Source organism: Oreochromis aureus, linkage group 19 (genome assembly GCF_013358895.1).
Source record: "Oreochromis aureus strain Israel breed Guangdong linkage group 19, ZZ_aureus, whole genome shotgun sequence".
Taxonomy (NCBI): domain Eukaryota; kingdom Metazoa; phylum Chordata; class Actinopteri; order Cichliformes; family Cichlidae; genus Oreochromis; species Oreochromis aureus.
This window is the reverse complement of record NC_052960.1, coordinates 20,432,429-20,455,536: the sequence shown is the minus strand read 5'-3', so window position 1 is coordinate 20,455,536 and position 23,108 is coordinate 20,432,429. Positions and strand designations below refer to the sequence as shown.

Here is a 23,108-nt window from a genome sequence, read left to right as displayed (position 1 = left end):
AACTGCAGCTTTAATAACCTGTTTCTGTTAGTCAGTATTTTAACTGTAGAAAATATTTTGGAAGACTAATTTCTGGAATATTTCTGGAGTATTTGGATTATATAAGACTTCAAATAACTGGGTTACTGCATCATTTAGAAATGAGATAAAGCATGTTTATGGTGAGCATCAGAGGGGATAATAAGTGAATTTTGTGGCTGCTTCCTGTTATTCATTTTAGGCCTGACAGAGTAGCTGCTGTCCATCACGTGTACAGCACATGATTTTATCAGTTCACTTCTTTAAAAGAGTTAGAATATGTTCCTCTAAAAATCACAACTTTTGAAAAACAATTTCTAAGACATCCGGTTCCTAAATGTCAGCAACAATCTAAATAAAGAGAGAGCACATCTGCAGAGGGAAAACAGTGTCTGAGAATATTTAGTCAATCGTATATTTCACATTCAAAAACTAATTTCTGAGTGTGCTAGGGCAGCATAATTGTGACAAAGGTGAGGGATGTATGAAATATTCACTTTACCAAAATAGTAACTCATCTTTATTTAAACTTCTTCAGTTCCTTGAATGAAGTCTGCATTTCAGTCATTAACTGTCATCACAGGGATGCTTTTTACCAAATTTTCAGCACCAGTAGTCGCTCGTTTGAACATTCTTTCTAGTTGTGGTGCTAAGCTTTCCATCTCTAGGTAGGTCCACGACAAGTTTAGCACAAGACACAGTGAGACATGAATGGGCAAATGAATGGTGGTAATGAGGAGAGCGCACCCACATGTACCATTCAATAATGTGCACAAATCACTGTGAAATTCTGCTTTTGCTTCCAAAAGTTATGTGCACTTTTGTGGCATTTATGTCTCTTTGGTTGAGATAAAAAAAAAAAAGCCAGAACATGGTCACGACTGAACAAATGAGTCACAGGATAAAAAGCGCAAGAAAAGAGGAGTTTGATGATGGATGTGGCTAATGTGATCGTACTGCAGTTCAGATGTTCAGAATCTTAAATGAGCTGGTTGGAAACATCTTGTATTCAACTGTAAACTTTTGAAATTAAAATAACATTTTTCTATTCATAGCTCCTGTAGTCTTCAGTGATGAGTTGATGTTACTTTGCAGTTTCTTACTAGACAATTTAAATTCTTCATGGGGATGATCATGCTCGACACAAACATCCACTTGAAATAATTTCGTTAGGCTGTGAAAAAATTAATGTGTGGACTGAAACTTCTCAAGCTGTCTCTCACATGTCATGTAACTCGGTCTTTAATTTGGAGATGGTACAAAAGAGCTCACTCCTAATAATGCTGCAACTTGTTTTTTGGTACACCACCTTGGAGTTGCCCTATGACACTGTCCCTATCCAGATCAGTCAGCCATGGCGTGCTAGGTGAAGACCCAACTGACCGCAGTAGCCCCAGTAAAGATGCCCCTGAGACAATCCAGCACACAAACAGCAGGGTGCAAATTGCTAGCAGGAAGGGCATACATGGAACGCCATAACAAGTTGGCCGGTAATCTGAGACATCTGTGCCGAATACGTCCTGGAAGTCCCGAGGTCAAAATTGGAGACGCCCCCTATGGTGGTCGAGAATGACACAGCTAAGATCCTGTGGGACTTCCAGATACAGATGGACCAAATGGCGATAGCTAACCAACCAGACATAGTAGTGGTAGACAAGCACGGCCATAGTGATACACGTAGCAATATCGAAAGACAGCAACATCAGGAAGAAGGAACACGAGAAGCTTGAGGAGTACCAAGGACTCAGAGAAGAGCTTGAGCAGATGTGGAGGGTGAAGGTAACAGTGGTCCCAGTGGTAATCGGAGCACTAGATGCAGTGGTTCCCCAGCTCGGCGAGTGGCTCTAGCAGAACCTACAATATTATAATGGAAAGCCCACAGAGGACTCAACAAGGACTCAAACTGAAAGTGTTTTTCCAGTCATCAGAATTCTACAAAGAATTCTGGACAATTCTAGCACCAGTTTTTTACAGAACGTTGTTGGAAATCAAAGAAAATGGCAGACTTCCATCAAATATGAATTCTGCAAACATTAATCTCCTGCTAAAACCAGGCAAAGACCCTGTATATCCCTCAAGCTATCGTCCAATATCCCTTATTAATGTAGACCTTAAAATAATCTGCAAAGCTCTCTCAAAGAGATTAGAGAAAATAACCCCCCTCTTAATTCATCCTGACCAAACTGGTTTCATAAAAGGTAGGCACTCATCAACTAATACACGTAGATTACTTAATTTGATAGACTACTCATACAGTAAAAATCTTGAAACTACAATATTTTCTTTAGATGCAGAAAAAGCGTTTGACAGAGTTAACTGGAAATTTCTATTTGCAACTTTACATAAATTTGGTTTTGGATCTTCTTTCATCAACTGGTTAAAAATATTATATAATTCCCCAACAGCTTGTGTCAGAACAAATGACCAGACATCCTCCAGCTTCTGTCTCCTGAGGGGCACCAGGCAGGGATGCCCACTCTCCCCTTCACTGTTTGCAATTTTTATCGAACCACTAGCAGCAGCAATTAGACAGAATTCAGTAATTAAGGGCATAAAATGCAAGAACATGGAACATAAAATCAGCCTTTATGCGGATGATGTGTTACTCTTTCTCCAAAATTCACAAACCAATATCTCTGGGGTGATTGAACTGATAAACTCTTTTGCAAGAATATCAGATTACTCAATTAACTGGTCAAAATCTACAGTCCTTCCGATTAATTGCTCCTTCCATAATTCCTCTTCTACTCCACTGCAATCGGAAATATAAAATATTTAGGTATTAATGTTTCTCCCAAGCTTGCAGATCTAACTAAATTAAACCATATCCCACTTTTAAAGAAAGTAGAAGGTGATCTGGCTAGGTGGAAATGTCTACCCATATCACTCATGGGAAGGGTTGCCGCTATAAAAATGATGGTATTACCAAAAATAAATTATTTATTCTCAATGATCCCAACTAAACCGCCGCAAGATTGGTTCAGATCTCTAGATTCATATATGTCTAAATTCCTTTTGAAAAATAAGCCCCACGTATAAGCTTAAAAACACTACAAAAGACCAAGGATAAAGGAGGATTAGAACTACCTAACTTTCAGCACTACTTCTTAGCCAACAGGCTTCAGTTTATCTCAGGATGGCAAAAACATACCCTCTTAGATGAACCTTGGCTAGATGTAGAACGAGCACTTTGCAATAATCTAGAGATTTCAGATCTACCATTTATCAGCTCAAACATCCAACGACATGAATGCTTCAAAAGCATCAACATCAGCTCCTCTCTGACAGCATGGTGGGAGTTTCTGAAGTTGACTGAGTCTTCATTAATCCCATGCAAACGCACACCTATCTGGAACAACCCTGACATATTACAAAACAATAATATGATAAACTTTTCAGATTGGAGTAGTAAAGGAATCAAATATTTAGAACATATACTAGAAGGAACAGAATTTATTTCATTTGACAGACTAGTTACACAATATGGGATCAACAAGAAAAGATTTTTAGAATATCAATAAATTAAATCCATAGTAAAAAAGAGATTTAAACCGGGTCAAGTTGAACTACAAACACCACCAAGTGTGGTTCAAGTTCTTACTCTTAAAACCCCCAAATTACTATCCAAAATATACAGAATGCTTTCTAAAACAGATGAATCAATATCACTTCCTATTGTAAAATGGGAAGCGGATTTATCAGTTAACTTTGACCAAAACTTCTGGTCTCAGATTTGCTTAAAAACCTTTCATTTAATTAGAAATCCCAGTCTTCAATTAATTCAATACAAAATACTACATAGAGTACACTATACAGGTCATCGGATGTTCAAGATGGGCTTTACGTCTACCAACAACTGCTCACACTGCCAAACCAATTCACCGGACAATTATATCCACGCACTTTGGTTCTGTCCACCAGTTCAGAAGTTTTGGCGCGAGATATGTGAAGACTTATCAAAGTGTCTGAAATGTAACATTCCAACTTCCCCTTTAGTGTGTTTGTTGGGCAGCTTAGATAATGTCACTCCGAAAAGAATATAGCCCATATGGTTTTCACTGCCCTATGCATAGCCAAGAAAACAGTCCTCATGAACTGGAAAAATAAAATAATCTTAATTCTAACCAATATAGAAATTATCTATTAGATTACATTAGTCTTGATACAGCCTCTGCCACCACATCAGATCAATTGCTCTGGGCTCCTTTGATCAGCTCCATCATCTAGTGGGGTGGGGGTCTTAGTTTGGTCCCACCTTCACTGTTGTGATTGGTGTGGGGTAGGGACAGGCTTAGGGCATCGGGGGTTCCCGGCAGCATCTTCCTTGGGGGCTCAACCGGGTAGCGGTCATGGCCAATTAGGGGCTCTGTTGGCTCTTAGGTGACGGTTTCCTCGTGGCTGCGTGCAGCAGGGCTAGGGAGGGTTTGTGCTGACGGACGTGGGTTACTGACCTGGTAGCCTGGCTGCCCCTGGGTGGGTCCGGGATGGGCGTGAGGTTCTGGGGCGCCCGTCTTTGGGCTGGGGCCCTGGCCAAGCCTCAGGGGCTTGGGTCCTGGTTGGTGTGTTGCCGGGGTTGTGGGCGGGTGGGTGTATGGGGGCCCAGTCCTGGCGCAGGGTGCCGCCTGTGCATCGAACCACCTGGGGGCTCTTCAACTGGTGGGGAGGTTGTCACATCCTGCAGGAGCTTTCCTCTCTTCAGGAATTCTCTCTGCAGGAGGGGGGAGATACAGGAGAGGTGGAGGAAGATCTCAGCCTGGGCGCCTATTGTCTTGTGTAGTCTGGAAGATGAGTGGATGATGGGGTGGGTGCAGTTTTCTCTGTGGTGGGGTCAGGTGGACTGTCCCGGGCTCTGTGGGGCCGGGCGGCGCTGCTGCACTGGGCCCGGTCCGGATGGGCCTGGGCCCCTTTTCCTGGCGGGTTGCAGAGTATGGGGGTGCCTACTGGGGTCAGCGGGGAGCTGGCCCCAGGGAGGGTCACTGCCCTCCTTCCTTCCCTCCCAATCTCCAGCTGCCTCCTCTTCCCGCTCCACCACAATCACCCACACATGCAGGGCCTTCGGGTGGGGTGTGTCACCAGGGTGCAGAGGAGACATCCCCCTCTGTCCCCTTCTGGCTGCCTCTGCCTCAATTTTATCCCACAACTTAGACATTCACATTACTCACACTCTCATTACACATACATATAGGATCTTGGGGTGGGCACGCTACACGGATTCCAAATTACCATCAGGGTGTACACCTCACCCCTGGCGCCGTTGCCCACCTCTCAATTTTAAATACACGTAGACATTGAGGGCTAGCAGGAGGGGCTATGCGCTACCTGCTGCTCTGGCAGGTAGCTCCATGCCCTCCTGGGTTTTAAATGCACCTTAGAACACACATACATCAACACTACATATGAGCGGGTGGAGGGAGGTTTGAGTCTTCCTACACCCGTTCTCTGCGGCCTGCTGGAGCGGGGGGCTAGGAGGAGGAGTTGGCCGTCCGATTGGGGTCTGGAATGTGGGGCCTCCCTGCTGCTGCGGAGTCGGGCGGTCTGCTTCTCCCCACCGCAGGGAAAAGGGTAACACCACCTGGGTCTGGGCGCAGTTTCCCCTCCAGGGGCAAGGGTACCTAGACCCGGGGCTTAGAGTACGCTTGGGGAGTGTGATTGTGTGTACAGTGTCTCTCTATGTCTGTCTCCACGTTGGGTGAGTGTTGAGTAATTGTATATGAGAGCATGAGGGTGGGAATAGATGTTTGTATCTGTGTGTGCCTGTTTGTCTGTGTCTATATGTCAGGTTGGGTATCAGACGCCACCTCTCTGGGGACATCTCAGGTCCTCCAAGGTTTGAGGCCCATCTCCCCCACCACTTCCCTGCCGGTGGCAGACGCCTCAGACATCGATGCGTTGGTGATTCTTTGTGTCCGGGATGGGCGCCCAGGTACCCACCGGCTCACTCCTTGGCGGCTGCTTATTGGGGCATGGAGCCTGGGGCTCGCTCGGGCCACTGGGATGGGGTGCCTCGGCCTCTCGGCCCGGGCTCGGTCACTCAGGCACAGCTGGCTGCCGGCGGAGCTCACGGGCACGTCACTACAACCCCTGGCTTCTGCTCCGCGGCTGCTGAGTGACCCCTCATCTGGGACTCTCCTCAGCTCTTTCTGGGATAGTGGCGCTGCTGCCCTCTGTTGGTCTTCCTTGGTCTCTTGTGTTCTGAGGGCCTCTGGATGTCTGGAGTTTTGATCTCCTCCATACCTGCTTCATGCCCTGGAGGACGGGCAGTGGCCCCCACACCCTCTAGCAGATCATTACATGAAGGAACCTTTTAAAACAAGCGCATTCATGCTCACAGGTGTACACACGGGTGATCACACACACAAACTACACCCTTTTTGGCTCCTACCTCAAAGCACACTGGGCACTGTCGATCTCACGTGCTGCACAATAATGTTTAATATTTAGTATTTACTGTCATATTCCCATAGATCATTGTGATCTTGTTTATTACTCTCGTTTTCTTCTGCTTGCTTTCTTTTTTCTTTCTCAACAGGTGATCCAGGTGATCGATATGTATTTTTGTCTGCTTATTCTGTTGGTTTTGTTTTTGCCCTTTTTCCCCGTCCCTCTTCTCAGGTTTTTTTTTTTCCTCTTTCTTTCTCCCCTTTCTTTCCACCAGTCAAGTCTGTCCCGTATTCAGCAAGTGAAAACAAAATAAACAATAAAATGTGAATCAAATGGACCATTACGGTAAGGCTGGGATGGTCCATTTGGTAAAGTAAATCCGTTGGGCATCTTTCTTCGCCTTTAGACAATAATTCTGATGGCAAAAGAACCAAACGGGACAGGTTAAAAAAAAAAAAAAAAAAAAAAAAATTGGAGACGCCCCCTATGGTGGTCGAGAATGACACAGCTAAGATCCTGTGGGACTTCCAGATACAGATGGACCAAATGGCGATAGCTAACCAACCAGACATAGTAGTGGTAGACAAGCACGGCCATAGTGATACACGTAGCAATATCGAAAGACAGCAACATCAGGAAGAAGGAACACGAGAAGCTTGAGGAGTACCAAGGACTCAGAGAAGAGCTTGAGCAGATGTGGAGGGTGAAGGTAACAGTGGTCCCAGTGGTAATCGGAGCACGAGATGCAGTGGTTCCCCAGCTCGGCGAGTGGCTCTAGCAGAACCTACAATATTATAATGGAAAGCCCACAGAGGACTCAACAAGGACTCAAACTGAAAGTGTTTTTCCAGTCATCTCCAACAACTGCAAAATATTTTGAGGTTATAAAATGGTGTGTTCTAAATCATTTTATTACTTATAAGCCTTAATGATGATAGTTTTAAAGTAAGATTTAAGCTAATTATCATATATTAGCGTGTAAAAAGTGTAAATCAACACTTTCCATTTATTTGATGAATGGTATTCTACTGGTAGTCGTTGGAGTTCTTGGGATTAACTGTTACTATGACAGTCTACGTGACAAAAATACAACTTCAGTTTCCCTTTTCTGTAGAATTTCACAGTCCGCTCACCAAAAAATGAACGCAACTATATTAGGGGACAGGGGGATTTTACATGTTCAAAAGTACTTTGAAATTTATTTTGAGGGTATTCATGGAAACATACTAATGTGGTGATTTTTGATCGGCGTTGGTGTTTGTTCCAAAGTTTACTTTGATATTAGATATTTTACATTATAGACACACACACAGATGTGATGTGATCGAAAATGAAAGGGAGGCCAAGAAGGTACTAGAGCATGTGATTCTCAAACTTTTCACAATGAGTACCACCTCATAAAATATATGGCTCTTGGAGCACCACCCTTGTGACTGAGATTAAAGTACAGTAGTATAGGTCAATTTAACACCACATACAGTTTACACGAGACAATTTTATTTATTATATGAATGTTATTTATTTTAACTGTCATGAACAGGATGGAACAAGTGATAATAATAACAATTGTACTGCAATAAAACATTCACAGCAGGTGGGAAATATGGTCTTATGTGAACAAACTACTCTGCGTTTATCAGGGCTGTTGTGTTTTCAACATGCTTTGATGCTTCTATCTTGTTCTATTTAATCTGAACAAGGCCCCCGAAAAGGGGGGCTAACCATAGCTGTGTAGCTAGCCACCTTGTAGCACATTATTATATAATAGCTAGCCCAACTTCAGTAACCCTACAAACACCACGGCTGTTGAGTTTTCTGTCTTCATTTATGTCAGAAGTGCTAACAGAGCTGTACGTTTTAATATTTGCTGTGGTGGTTAAGCTACTGGATTTTTGGCTTCACGACCCTCCTTCGTGGTTTCTCCATGTCAAAGCCCAGTTTGGTCTTCGTGGTGTTTCAGCCAACATGTCATCGTGTCGAAATACCATCATGTGGTGGCCTCGCTGGATCCGCTGTCCACCCGCTGTGTGATGACCCTCCTCCCGAATCCCCCCACCCAAGGGAAATACACCGCTCTCAAGGCACTGCTGCTGCGGCGCTACTCCCTCTCCAACGCAGAGTGGGCCGAGAAACTCTTCTGTCTCTCAGGCCTGGGTGATGGTACCACTCTCGAGCTCATGGAGAGCATGCTGTCCTTGCTAGGATCGGATGACAGCGGATTTGTCTTCACTCACCTCTTCCTCTGACCGTTGCTGCTGGCCGCGAAGGATTAGCGCTAACTCGCAGAAGAAGCAGATCGCATTTGCCTGGCTACCAGAAGCTTCGGCATCCAGGCAATAGTTCACGACTCACTGACGGCATCTTCTTCATCCCCACCAATACTCTCGGGGACCACCAACTCATCGATGGTGCCTGAGATTTTGGCACAGCGGGAAAAAGCTGTGTTTTTTCCATCAGCGTTTTGGCACCTTTGCATACCTCCACAATGGTATATTATTTAATCTTAAATTTTGGGGGGGGGGGGAGATTTCCCGCATACCACTACAGGGAGCCCAAGTACCACCAGTGGTACGCATACCCCAGTTTGAGAACCACTGTAGTAGAGCATGTGAACAAAAACCATAAACCATGAAAAGTGGATATTGACCATCAATGATGGAATATTACAATTCTTGCAGCATTCACTGACACAGTCAGCATACTAATTGCATGATCGCTGCAGCCTCCAGCATTAGTGGCATTACGCTTATGGTTGGTTAGGTGTTAGGATTATGGGTTTGAGGTCAGCATCTTACCTCATGTGAAATCATCACTTTTAATAAAAGACTTTACAGGACAGCCTGAATTTTTAAAAATATTTTAATTAGCCAAAACTCAGACAGTTTTTCATATAAATGTCCCAAATTACAGAAAAGATTCATTTTCATGCTAAGACCAGCTAGTGATCATTCCAGGCTTTTATCGATCTTGGTTTTTCAGATATTCATGTTAAAAATAATTGCCTCATCTGGTTATCAGTCATTCCATTCACATTCAGACTTTGCCTCTGTCCACTCAAGTAAAAATGGGTGGAAAGAGGCAATGTTCAAAACTATTTCCTATATAAAACTGAAATCCGCAACAATCGTTATACATATTCAGACTTTGGACCATAAGAATTTTATGCAAATCAGAAATGGTCAAGAAGAGAATGTTCAAAAACTTTGCTGATTGGAGATAGAATGACCCTAATAACTTTTATTTTATTTGTTTGATTAGGATATTGGGGGCTGTACAGCATTGTATCCCAAAGCAAACTTCTACAAGTCCTGGAAGATGCTCCATGTGTTACCCAAATTAAATGCGAAAAAGCAACAAAATCACTGAGCTGAAATATCTGCAATAATGCAAGACAATCTTACATAAACACATGTTGCTATCACACAAATTTCTGTAAGCATTTAAGAAACTTTTTAGCATATTAGCAAATCTTACAGCTAACATGAAAAAGTATTATTCAGCACATTTATATAAACTGCTGTTTAAAACTGTTTTGCCCATGTGTGCACGCTGTAGTTATCTACAGCAATGCTACACTAAATTGTTAATTTACATTACATACAGACTTACAGTGTTTAACATTATTAACACAATATTATACCAGTATGTCTGTTTACACCTCATCTGCTGATGAACACATTAAGAAACACTTGTGCCTGGTAACAATTAAAACTGCAGCTTTAATAACCTGTTTCTGTTAGCAGCCTGTGTACAAAGGGAAAGATGATAAATAGAGAGTCAAAGTCATTATTTATACTTTAGTCAGTATTTTTAACTGTAGAAAATATTTTGGAAGACTAATTTCTGGAATATTTCTGGAGTATTTGGATTATATAAGACTTCAAATAACTTGGTTACTGCATCATTTAGAAATGAGATAAAGCATGTTTATGGTGAGCATCAGAGGGGATAATAAGTGAATTTTGTGGCTGCTTCCTGTTATTCATTTTAGGCCTGACAGAGTAGCTGCTGTCCATCACGTGTACAGCACATGATTTTATCAGTTCACTTCTTTAAAAGAGTTAGAATATGTTCCTCTAAAAATCACAACTTTTGAAAAACAATTTCTAAGACATCCGGTTCCTAAATGTCAGCAACAATCTAAATAAAGAGAGAGCACATCTGCAGAGGGAAAACAGTGTCTGAGAATATTTAGTCAATCGTATATTTCACATTCAAAAACTAATTTCTGAGTGTGCTACGGCAGCATAATTGTGACAAAGGTGAGGGATGTATGAAATATTCTCTTTACCAAAATAGATGCTAATAATTTAATAGTTCAAACTAATCTTTATTTAAACTTCTTCACTTCCTTGAATGAAGTCCTTATTTCAGTCATTAACTGTCATCACATGGATGCTTTTTACCAAATTTTCAGCACCAGTAGTGGCTCGTTTGAACATTCTGATGTGATCGTACTGCAGTTCAGATGTTCAGAATCTTAAATGAGCTGGTTGGAAACATCTTGTATACAACTGTTAACTTTTGAAATTAAAATAATATTTTTCTTTTATAGCTCCTGTAGTTTTCAGTAATGAGTTAATGTGATTTTATAGTTTCTTAGTAGAAAATTTAAGTTCTTTAAATTTGTTACTTATAAGCCTGATGATAGTTTTAAAGTAAGATTTATGATAATTATCATATTTTAGCGTGTAAAAAGTGTAAATCAACGCTTTCCATTTATTTGATGAATGGTATTCTGCTGGTAGTCGTTGGAGTTCTTGGGATAACTGTGTCCATGACAGTCTATGTGACAAAAATACAACTTCAGTTTCCCTTTTCTGTAGAATTTCACAATGTCCGATCACCAAGAAAATGAACGCTGAGCAACTATATTAGGGGGGACAGGGGGATTTTACATGTTGGAAATTTATTTTGAGCCTTTCATGGAAACATGCTAATGTGGTGATTTTTGATCAGAACTGCTGTTTGTTCCAAAGTTTAGTTTGATATTATATATTTTACATTATAGACACACACACAGATGTGATGTGATCGAAGCTGAAGAGGAGGACAAGAAGTTACTAGAGCATGTGAACAACAACCATGAACAATGAAAGGTGGTTACTGAGCAGCTAAAGACCATCAGTGATGGAATATTACAATTCTTGCAGCACAGTCAGCATACTGATTGCATGATCACTGCAGCCTCCAGCCTTATGAGTTTAAGGTCAGCATCTTGTATCAGACTACCTCATGTGAAATGATCACTTTTTTATTACTCTTAATTGTTTTACTGTGTTTATTTTTGTATAGAAAACTTTTTGTCTGTAATTGTTGAGTTTGCATCTTAGTATCATGTTTACCTGAGTTATCAGACTGCTTCAGATTGAGTAGATCTCAAATCGGTTGGCAGAATAGGTTTTAAACCACAAAAACTACAGACATATTTAATGAAATTATGTTCTGTATTTATGCTATTTCTGGTAGAAATTCCAGTATTTAGTTCTATTCAGATTACAATTCCTACAGATATTTTTGTTTTTATTATACAACTTGAAATATTTTCCTAATCCAACGTGAAAATTGAATGAAAATAACATTTATTTTATTTTTGTGTCTAAAAGTTTCACACTGAAAAATATTCTGCATGGGGGTTTTTTGTGCATTTTTAAAAATATAACTATATACCATTGAGACATTGTCACTAACTGTCTTTTGCAATGTGAAGGATTTTATTAGCATAGGCTCAAATATGAGATTTTATAGGACAGGTTGAATTTTAAAAAAATATTTTCAATAGCCAGACAGATATTGTCATGGTCCCCGTGTCTGCCCGGCTGACCCAGGTTGGCTACATGTTTCTTGTTCTCCTTTCCCTCTCTCTCACGCTTGCCGTGTCTCGCCTGGGCAGAGCTCATTGCGCGCCCCCCGCCCCTGGCCCTCGCACCTGTGAATAATCACACACCTGTGGCTCATCACTTCACCAGCATCCACTACTTAAGGCAGTGGCTGGAAACATCTAATCGCTGGACTATTGAGTAACCTCGGAAGTAAGCTCCAGAGTGCTAGTTTCTAGTTGTCTTTTTGCGTTGTTGCTTCGTGAGATTAATCGCTTGTTTCCTGTGAACAGGAATTCCTTTTCCCTTGGAGCCCTGGGTGTGCTAAGTTGCTGGTGTGCTGTGTTTCTGGATTCCCTCATGTTTGAAGAGCCCCTTTTTTGGATTCCCCTGTGCCCTGGATTCCCCTCGCCTTCTCGCCTGTACATAGTCGCACCTGGTGTTGTGTATCATTAAAAAGGAACTGTATTTTAGCTGCCTCGTCTGCGCTTGAGTCCATCTCACTTTGTGACAGATATGATTCATTTTGATGAAGAAATGCATTCAGAATTTCATCACCTAATCTAGTTATTAGTCATTGCATTCGCTTTCAGACATTGTCTCTGCCAACACATTGTTGCCTCAGGGTTAAAATGGGTGGATAGAGGCAATGTTCAAAAAATGAATCCTAAAAATATTTCATATATGAAACTAAAGTTTCCCAGGAGTCATTATATGACTTCAAATGCTCACTCCAAATAATGCTACAACTTGGTTTTTTGGGACACCACCTTGAAGTTGCCCTATGACATTGTCCCAACCCAGATCAGTCAGCCATGGCGTGCTAGGTGAAGTCCTCAACTGACCACTGTAGCAGGGTCTATGCTCACAGGTATTGCTGATCAGGCACCAATCAATGTGCCTGATCAGCAGGTCTTCTGCGCTCTTCTGGACAGAGATCTCGGATGTCATTCCTGGGATCTGCTGGAGCCACTCGGCTAGCTTGGGAGTCACTACACCTTGTGCTCCAATTACCACTGAAACCACTGTTACCTTCACCCTCCACATTTTCTCAAGCTCTTCTCTTATATGAATACTTTTTACGTATTGTCTGTTACATTCTACCTCTGGTTATAGCTTTTGACAATTACATTAATCAACAGTTACAGCCAATTACTGTAGAACTGTAGTTAATCAGTTAAACAGGTAAAAAATGATGTATGGATGTTTTATTGAATGCATAATTAGCAAAAAAAAAATTTTTTTTTTAAATTTCAGCGAGCCGCAATTTTGCAACTCATAAAAACAAAGTACTAAACAACATGTCATAATGGAACTGGGATTATAGGGGTGATAATAGTGGATTAATAGTTAATTTATAAATTAGATGTTAATTAATTGCATGTGTAAGTGGATTTTGTTGTTATCATATAAAGCTGCACTGTCTGTTTCCTGCTTTATAGCTAAGGTAGACAGATTTATTGTAAGATGTGCTGTCAATTTACTTCTTCAGAAAAAGAGGATATGTGTTTCTTTGAAAAAACTGCATCATAGTATCTGTTAGTAGTTTCTTAGACAAGTTCTCAGAAGTCAGATCTAGAAAAACAAAACAAAACAAAAAAACAGAAGAGCACATTTGCAGAAGGAATGAAACTTTGAACTTGTGTAATAGCTTGTATTTTTATTGTTCTACTAAAACAGTGCAATTTGAAAAATATAGTGAAATCTACAGTCTACAGTATGTCTACAGTAATCTACAATCTATACAGTATGTGGTTAACTACATCTGTACAGTAGTCATGACAAAAAACTAGCACTGGTTTAAACTTTTAGAAGCATCAGGATAATTGATTTATGAGAAAATGTCATTTCAAGCAAGACCCTAGACCAGGGCTCAGCAACCTTCAACATCAACAGGGACATTTTAGCCCCTCCGACTGTATTCTGGGACAAAAACAGCTGCACACGCGCTCGTGCGTATGTGTCTGTAGTGCGGTGGGGGGGGGGATGGATAGTCCGTTTATACCTAATAATAGTATAATAATAATAAGATATCTATAATAATAAGTACAATAATAAGATTTCTTAATAAGACAAAGAGCTTTTTATTTTCAAGGACTGTTTTATAAATGCTATGAAGAGGAGGGAAAAAAACAATTGCATGTGCAGGCCTACTTTTAAATAAAACATAATTTTGCAGGTCCATTTGAGTTCACACTTTGTGGAAAATTCATCAAATAGAAAATAGCCCACTTTCAAATAAATAAAACGTAGCAGTGGCCGAATAGTTTTAAAGTAAAAAGACAACTATTTGTCTGTAATTATGACTTCAGTTCATTTTAATGTGCTGTCATCTTCTGTTTTTCATCAAGCCGCAGGCAGCAATCAACCGTCCAGCCCTGGGAATAAAAAAAAATACAAAAGCTGATGGTGGAAAATATACATAGATAGTTAATGCAACACAACAGAATACTCTGTAACAATCCAGCTCACTAAACCTTAAGTACATGTGGACGAATCACCGGATACGCACAGCTCGCGCTGCATGCCCACGTGATGTTTCGAGGCACATTTAAGGCTGCCAGCTTCGCACAGATCCACAAAAGTCCTAGTATGAAAAAAGTATGTGCAAATCTTTGCTTGTGGGCAGTAGCGGTTTTAGATACGGGCGACACGGGCAGTTGCCCGGGGCGGCATCGTGATGGGGGGCGGCAGCAGGGGCATCGGCAAAAAAAAAAAAAAAAAAAAATGCTCGTACTCATGCTGCCCCGACGGCAGCCAGCGCATATTGGGAATGGCATAGGCACCGATCGGTTTTCTATCGCCCATTTGCTGGGAGTAAGGGCGCCCTCCGTTTGCGAGGTGCGCCTGCTGCTTGGGGCGCATGGAGGAGAGGGTGGGCGGCTGGCCAGAGCAGCATCTAATAACCAACTCGCAAAATAAAACAAAATAAAAACAAAACAACAAACATGAAAACACCGGACATTATGATACACACTTATAATTTGCACCGATGTTTTTTCGAAATTCTATACACGAAAAGTGAGCGCGAGAGCCCTCGGTGCGCCTTCTCGCTGCTGAAGTCAAAGTAAACTTTATTGTCATCTCCGCTACATACAGTACAGTATATAGAGAGACGAGACGACGAGGCTCCAGTTACAGCAGTGCAAATAAACGAACAATAAATATAGTAGAGTAAGAAAATAAATATACGCTTTAGGACTCGGGTAAAGGGATCAATAACAATTTAAAATTTATAATTTACAGTTTGATGATTTAAAGTCTCACACATAACCCGTCGAAAGGGGAGGGAGACCTGCTGCTTCCAAATAGAGCACATTTCATTCATAATGTTGTAAATCCAAGTCCATTATGTATTCATGATTTGAATCCTGGGTTGTGTGAAGTCTCAGAAATGCACCCTAGACAAAGTTAATCTGTGAACTAAGGTGTAGGTCTATTAGGTTATGTTGTGGTGATCCTCTGGTTGAGGGATGGGTGTTCATACTGGAGTGCAAAATTAAAACCAATGGAAGATGGACAAGAAAAGTTCAAAGCCATCAGGTGCTCAGTTTAGAAAAAAGAGAAAAGAAGAGGAGAAGAAACTAACAAATGATACAGGTAAGCAGATGTGTCATTGGATAATGGCAGGTCATCCTGAAACAATCAGAATCAGAATACTTTATTAATCCCTAAGGAAATTATGTGGGTTACAGTTGCTCCAAGAAGAAATGGTAAAAATAGTAACAGTAACAGACTAAACTCCAAACAATACATTATGTTACAGATTTTAATATTAATTAGTCATTGTCAGTTGTTGATTTGTCCTGTTCTCATTGTATGACGAATTATGATGGCTGTTTGGTAGCCGTTTGCATACTATGCATACTCTCTCTCTCTTCATATGTGTGTGTGGACAACAGTTTTATGTTAATGTACAATCCTTAACATGTTTTGTGTTGGGGGGGGCGCAGAGGGATTGTTCGCCCAGGGCGCCAAACAGGCAAGGACCGCCACTGCTTGTGGGTCACATCGTAATAGCAGATTTAGTGCAGAGACCTCTGGCAAATGTGCTCTGAGTTTGGCTCGTAGCTGGTAACTAATTGTCTGGTCTGGGTCAACTTATCGCAAAGTGGAGAGATGGAGAGAGGCATCGGAGGGTTGCACCAGCAGAACTTTATTACTGGATGTGCTAAACACAGTTTGCAGATGAATGCTAACATTTCGCTCACAACTGGGCCGGTTAGACTCTTTTGGCTGCAGTAGCTACAACTATAAACATACTTTTCTCACTCTCTAAACTTCATGCTGCAGATGTAACTCTCACTCACTTGTGCACAGAGAGGCGGTCTCTGTTTTCCCCACAATATTCAACCTGTGGCACGGAATACATTACCATCAGGCTACCTTCTTAAAGCAGGCTATCCCTGTAACATGCAAAATTTTCTTACTTTTATTTTTTCCACCCAAAACTTGAGGGAGCCACAGCTGAGGACGAAAGAGCCACATGTGGCTGCCGACCTCCATCCTAAATCAAATTACTGGTTTTCACAGAAACACGAACAGATGTCAATGGCCCAGAATTCAAGGCAGAACTGATACACCCACAGCATGTATTACGTATTCAAAGTCAGTTTTTTGAGGCTATAAAAGAGAAGTCAGACAGATCAGTAGGCATTACCACCAAAACTGCAGTCATGGATAATCCACAGAGAAGGCCAAATGAGAACAATGACGCACCGTCCAATGATATATTTAGGCAAGGTACGAGTTTCTTCCGCAGTGACTGGTTTAGCCATCAGTTTTTCTCCTCTTTTCTTTCTATTTCATCTTTTTTTTTCCAGGTAGTTTCCTGAAGTTGCCTATTTTAGTGGAAAAACACAAGTTGAAATCATGTTTAAATATTTGCTAAACCTGTGTGTTTTTGTAGGATGCTTGCATATGGAGTTGTATTTGTATGAAGTCAGATAAACCTAAATATAGCTGTAGCAAGATGTGTTTTCTAATGTAGCTGGTTTGTGGCTTGACCACAAACTCACTGCTGCTATGAGGATATACAGTTCACTTGTTCTAGCATGCCTACAAAGCAGAAGAAGCTAAGAAGGAAAATGTAAGTCAGTTGTGTTTTCTGCCAAACATTGAAACATTACAATATTTTTATGTTTATTTACTAAAGGTGGATCAACAAAGTACCCACGGATTATACCGTTCCTGGGATTGCTGAACGCTGTGCTGTTGATAACGGCTGTTGTTATTGGAGTTAACTGTGAGTGTGAAAATTCACATGAAGTTTCATTTCCCACTATTTTAATTTGGAAACTTACTGATAAACTGCTGAAAACACACTTTCACTATAAGATGTTAGAGTAATCATGTTAACACAAGCAGTAACACATCTTTAAAACTGAAAATGTTCTAGTTTGTTGATTAAAAAACTATTTTAGTTCCTCCTAAACAAAACTGTGTCAAGATTATTTTCCAGTATTTTGAAATGTGACTCAACTATTGATATTTTGACACAAACATTTTCAGGTGCCAAAGTCAACGAGGGCTCCTTGCACATTTCCAACCCAGCTGTAACACAGCTCTTCAGTGAGCTCGACTATCTCCGAAGCAACCACAGCGATGTGATCGAAGCTGAAGAGGAGGCCAAGAAGGCGTTAGAGAGCGCGATCAACAACCACAAAGAAGTAAAGGTGAAAATTGAGCAGCTGAAGACCGTCAATGATGGTTATCAGAAACAGATGCAAGCACTGCAAATGGAGAAGGCAAACCTGAAGTCCAATATATCAACTTTAGGTGAGAAACTTTTATCCTTACTTATGCTTTCCTGAAATGTGTTAACTGGAAAAGACGATAACTCTTTGTTTCTCTCAGAGGGATCTTGTGGCGGATGCCTCCCTGGTTGGGCTCTTTTCAACTCGTCCTGCTATTTCTTCTCCTACATCGAGTCCTCTACTGTCAAAAAGAACTGGCATGAGAGCAGAGAGGACTGCATTCGTCGTGGATCTGACCTGGTTGTGATCGATAACCAGGAAGAGCAGGTGGGTTGAAAACAAACAAGGATGACTGTAAAAAAATAAGTCAGATAGACAGAAAGTCTACATGCCTAAGAGACCACAGAGAGTGATTAACATGGATTTAAATTCTGCTAATCATAGAGCTGATTATAAAGTTCAGTCTTTCATAACGAGGATGTTTATCTTCATTTAGATGTTATTACCCAAGAAGCAGCTGTTCTTTCTGGGTCCAGAATAGACATCCAAAACTCAAACTACAAGCAGTCAACAAATACATTTAAAGAGAAATATATGTTATTAAAAAATCAAGTAAACAATTAGCAAAAACCAGCAAACAATCATGTCAACATGCTATAATCTGCTTACTGTTAATAAACACAAGGTACAGGTGATGGAAAAATTAAAAAATGTTATGCAGTTTATTTATTTATATAGCACAATTAATTACAACAGTGGTGTTGACCAAAGTGCTGTACAAACATACACATTACAAAATAAAATAACAAAAATATCAATTAACATCAATGCCAAATAAAAAATAGCAAATAACAAATAAATAAGTAGAGATGTGTTTTAAGATAGCATTTAAAAAGGTTGAGGGTAGGAGCCTGTCTGATGTGGAGAGGCAAATCATTCCACAATTTAGGCGCTGAAACCTCTCGAGAACATTGTGACTGTATAGAAAAGATTGCAGCTGAAAAAATACATTCTTTTCTAAAATTATTGGCAGAAAGGGAAGCTTTGAAAGAAGCCTGAAGTTTGCAAGAACAGAGGAATCGAGATTAGGTTTTTTAATCACAGACTGCACAACAGCATGTTTAAAGCAGGCTGGCACAACACCTGAGTTAAGACTCCTATTAAAAATCGCTAAAATGTCAGAACTGACCACCTTGAGAATCTTTTTTAAGAAATGTGTTGGAACAACATCATTTGGACAAGATGATGTCTTTATGTCATTAGAAAGTTCTTCCACCTGATCAAAACACACAAGCTCGAACTGATCAAAAACAGTAGAACAGGTGAATGTAATGTAGCCACAAACTGGCACTGTACAAGTCAAGGTCGTGCCCTGAAAATGAGTTAATTTCTATAATGGTTGTTATAATTAGGTCATTTGAAAACTTTATTTTAGGTGTTACCTGATTCTTTTTTCTTTTTTTTTTCTTTAGAAATATGTGAGTACCACGATCCAAAATATGAAAACCAGTATTAGTAAGTGGGAGAATGGATTCTGGATTGGACTCACTGACATGGAGAACGAGGGGAACTGGACATGGATTAATAATGTCACAGAGGTGCAACAAAGGTGAGAACAGCACCAATCATTTCTTCATACTTTTACGTTAAATAAATTAATTTTATTATATATATTATCAATCAAAAGTTTTAGACCATTTCATGGTGCTGGGTTGGTGACCCAGCGTTTTGTGTTTGTTATTCTTCTTCTTATGGTTATTATCTGATGATTTGATGTTTATTTTGATTATGTATTCTAGTTGAAAGGTTTTCTTCCTGTGCCTCCTTTGCTGTGTGCCTAGTTATCTCTGTCAGTGTGCTCCATCTGTGCTCTGTTTCATTTCCCTGAGTCTGTGTCATGTCCCTATGTCTGTGTCGGTAGTTCAGTCTGTGGGTTCTGGTTTTACTTCTAGGGTTTGTGTCTCTTGTCTCGTCATGTTAATTAGGATCAGCTGTGCCTCCCTCCTGTTTGCCATTCCTTGTTCCCTCTGTGTGTGTACTTATAGTGTGAGGTTGCCTTTGCTTACTGTCGGTCCATCTGTGTTAGTTGCTGTTTCTCAGCATCTCTCTGCTCAACATTCTCCGTTTCATCCCTGCCTGTCTCGCCGCATGTTCCCGTGCCTTTTGTCTCCTCATGCTTCCAGGTATCCCAGTGTTTAACGTTTTGTGTTTCAGTTTGGGTTTGTACGAGGTTAGTTTTCCCAGTTTAGGTTTTGGAGCCCCCCGTTCCTTATTTACTGTTTTTGTCACTTTGCCATCACTGTAAATAAATGCTCACTCGCATCACAGCCTTTGCCTGCATTTTGGGTCCTTCCCTCACAAACACCACATGACTGCCATAGCAGCCATGACAGTCCACCCCAATTTTTCCATATTTTTATTGAAAATTATACAGTTTCATGTGTCATTGCACTCTGAAATGAAAGCATAGTATAAATAAGCAATTGGACTTCAAAATCATAGAATCAAGTTATAGACGAAAATTGATGTTTTACTTTTCTTTGGTGGATATAACAGCTGAACACACCTGTGGCATTCTTTCTACAATAGAACTCAAAATTCTTCAGAAAGTTCTTCCCATGTCTCTTACAGTTTCCATAAATGTCTGGCACTTGTAGATTTCTTTGCGTTCACTCTTCTGTTCAGTTCATCCCAAACTACTTCCATGGGGTTTAAGTGTAGAGGCTGTGCTGGCCACTCCGTGTTTTCAAGCTTACCATCTTCTTCTCCTTTTCTCTCAGATAATTTTGGCATACCTTGGAATTATGTATTGGTCATTATCTTGCTGTAGGATGAACCCCTGACCAACTAGGAGCATACCAGAGGGTATGGCATGGCGCTGCAGAATGCTGTGGTAGCCATTTTGGTTCAGGGTGCCTCTCAATCTGTACAATTCATCGACCCTAGATCCAGCAAAACAGCCCCGGACCATCACACTTCCTCCTCCATGTTTGACAGTTGATTCCACACACTGGAACCATCCTTTCACCTACTCCACGCCATTCAAAGATCCTTTGTGATGAACTAAAGATTTATATCAGACTTCAGTAGTCCAACGGCGGTGTTTCATGGCCCAGGAAAACCTCTTTGTCTTATTCTGACGTCTAAGCAATGGCTTTCTTGCAGCAACTCGTCCTGTCAAACCTGCAGCTCGAAGTCTTCTCTTCACAGCTGAAACTGAGACTTGCTTACTGCAACCACTATTAAGCTGTGCTAGAAGCTGTTGTCCTGTGAGCTGCCTATCGCACAAGCTGTTAACTCTGAGAGACATGTCCTCTGATTCAGTTGTGGCTTTGAGTCTGCCAGACCTCTTCCTGTCAGAGTTTGCTCCAGTTTCTTGCCTTTTGATGGTGAAGCAAACTGCACTCACTGACACCTTGACTTTCTTTGCAGTTTCTCTTTGGGAAAGACCTACATTTTTAAATGTTATGAATGTCTGTCTCTCTTCCATTGTTAATTGCCTTTTTCTCACCATTTTTGTAGCAACACACTACTTTATCCAGTACAGTAATGTTGCATGATGCTCACGAGGTAATGATACCACAGTGTGTTCCAACACTGCTTTTATGCAGACAGAGGTGGTTGTAAGTAATCCAGAAAAGTTGGAACACCTGTAGGAATTAGTAGCACCAGCTTTCAAGGCTTGATCAACCTCTGTTTTGGGTTCCCTGATAAAGGCCTTTCTGTATAATTCTAAAATGTACATTTGGTAATTTTTGGTAATTTTTTTTATTTCAACATGTGAACAATATACAGGTACATTTAGAAAAGAAAATAAGAGACAGAGAAAAAAAATACTATACAAAATATATACATACAAAAACCAAAAAAAAACCCCAAAAAACCCCATTCTGATTAATTTACATGTTGAAAGGGAGTGCATAACCTTACCTTTTTTTTTTTTTTTTTACCTCTGGCAGTTCACCTGATGTGAACCTTTGTACCATTCCAAGCTATTCATTGGACTTGAATGACTTGAATCGCAATAAATAACTGAAAATATTGGGTGTTTTAAAACTTTTTTGGTTTGAAGTTAACTATACATGATGCAATTTTCTTAGGTACTGGATGGATGGAGAACCAAACAACGGCGGAGATTTTGGAGAACATTGTGGGGTTGCAGTTCACTCTGCCTTTAATCCCTGGAAGACCCGCTATGATGGAAATTGTGACTTGAAGCAGTTGCACTGGATGTGTGAAATGTAATTAAGAAAAACTCTTTTCACTCCTGATATGATGCTAAAAAAGCATTTTTAACAAGAAATATTTAATCAGTTTTTGGGTTATTTTTCATATTCAGAGTCTACAACAGTGCAGTTAACTTTCTAATTACTTTAGAGGTCTGTGTGAAAATTATTTGTTATTAACACGTAACACGTATACCGTATGTTTTTTATGTGGATCTACTTTTTTTGCTATGGTAATTGTTTGATATGCTTGTTCTTGTGTCTTTTAATGGTGTATTTCTGTTATTTTTCTAAATAAATAAGGACAAATGTGGAAACATAAATATGGATGGTTAGGTTCATTGGAATTTGTAGGCAGCACAGAAAACATCTGTGAACTAAATCTGATTTTGCTAAAAAAAAACTTAGCAAGTTGCTCTGAAGTCATGGCAAAGGCAAAAAAGAGAGACTATTATTAAATGAATGTGATACAATCGCTGTACACCCTTCACAAGTTTCCAGTCCATAACTGACATAAAGAGAGAAACAACCCTTCACACTCTGCAGATCTAAACCAGAGTACCTGCAGAACAGGGACCGCTGCACTGTGCTGTACCCAAAGTGGACTATGTATGATCATTGTATTTTATTATAATTATACAGCACAGAAGAAGGATCCTTGCACCATGAAAATGGCCTAGGCTGTGCTTACTTGATTTTGTCAAAACTAGGCCACACAGCCATGACAGCAAGACAGGTGCAGATAGAAATGCTAATTAAGAAAAAGTTTATTAAAGAAACATGAAGAAGAAACTCAAACTCACAATGTAACTGTCAGCGGTGCATGAAGAGTTGGTGGATGCAGTGTTAGGTGCACAAGAGCAAACCAAACAGCAACCAAACTCCAGATGTTGCTCAGGGAGGAGAGGAAACTCGGCGTACGTCTGAATTCATGGCACATTAACATAATGTACTAACCAGCGCTAAAC

The 23,108-nt window shown here is 40.5% G+C and overlaps 1 protein-coding gene across 1 annotated transcript; it reads left to right on the top strand.

The window, feature by feature from the left end:
* The first annotated feature begins 16,887 nt into the window (after window positions 1-16,887).
* On the top strand, window positions 16,888-22,469 carry LOC116335852 (CD209 antigen-like protein D). The gene is made up of 6 exons (XM_039603075.1): window positions 16,888-16,961; window positions 17,374-17,463; window positions 17,730-17,996; window positions 18,075-18,241; window positions 19,387-19,523; window positions 22,015-22,469. Exons 1-6 carry the CDS (start codon window positions 16,895-16,897, stop codon window positions 22,157-22,159), a joined length of 873 nt encoding a protein of 290 aa, XP_039459009.1. The 5' UTR covers window positions 16,888-16,894; the 3' UTR covers window positions 22,160-22,469.
* Window positions 22,470-23,108: the final 639 nt, after the last annotated feature.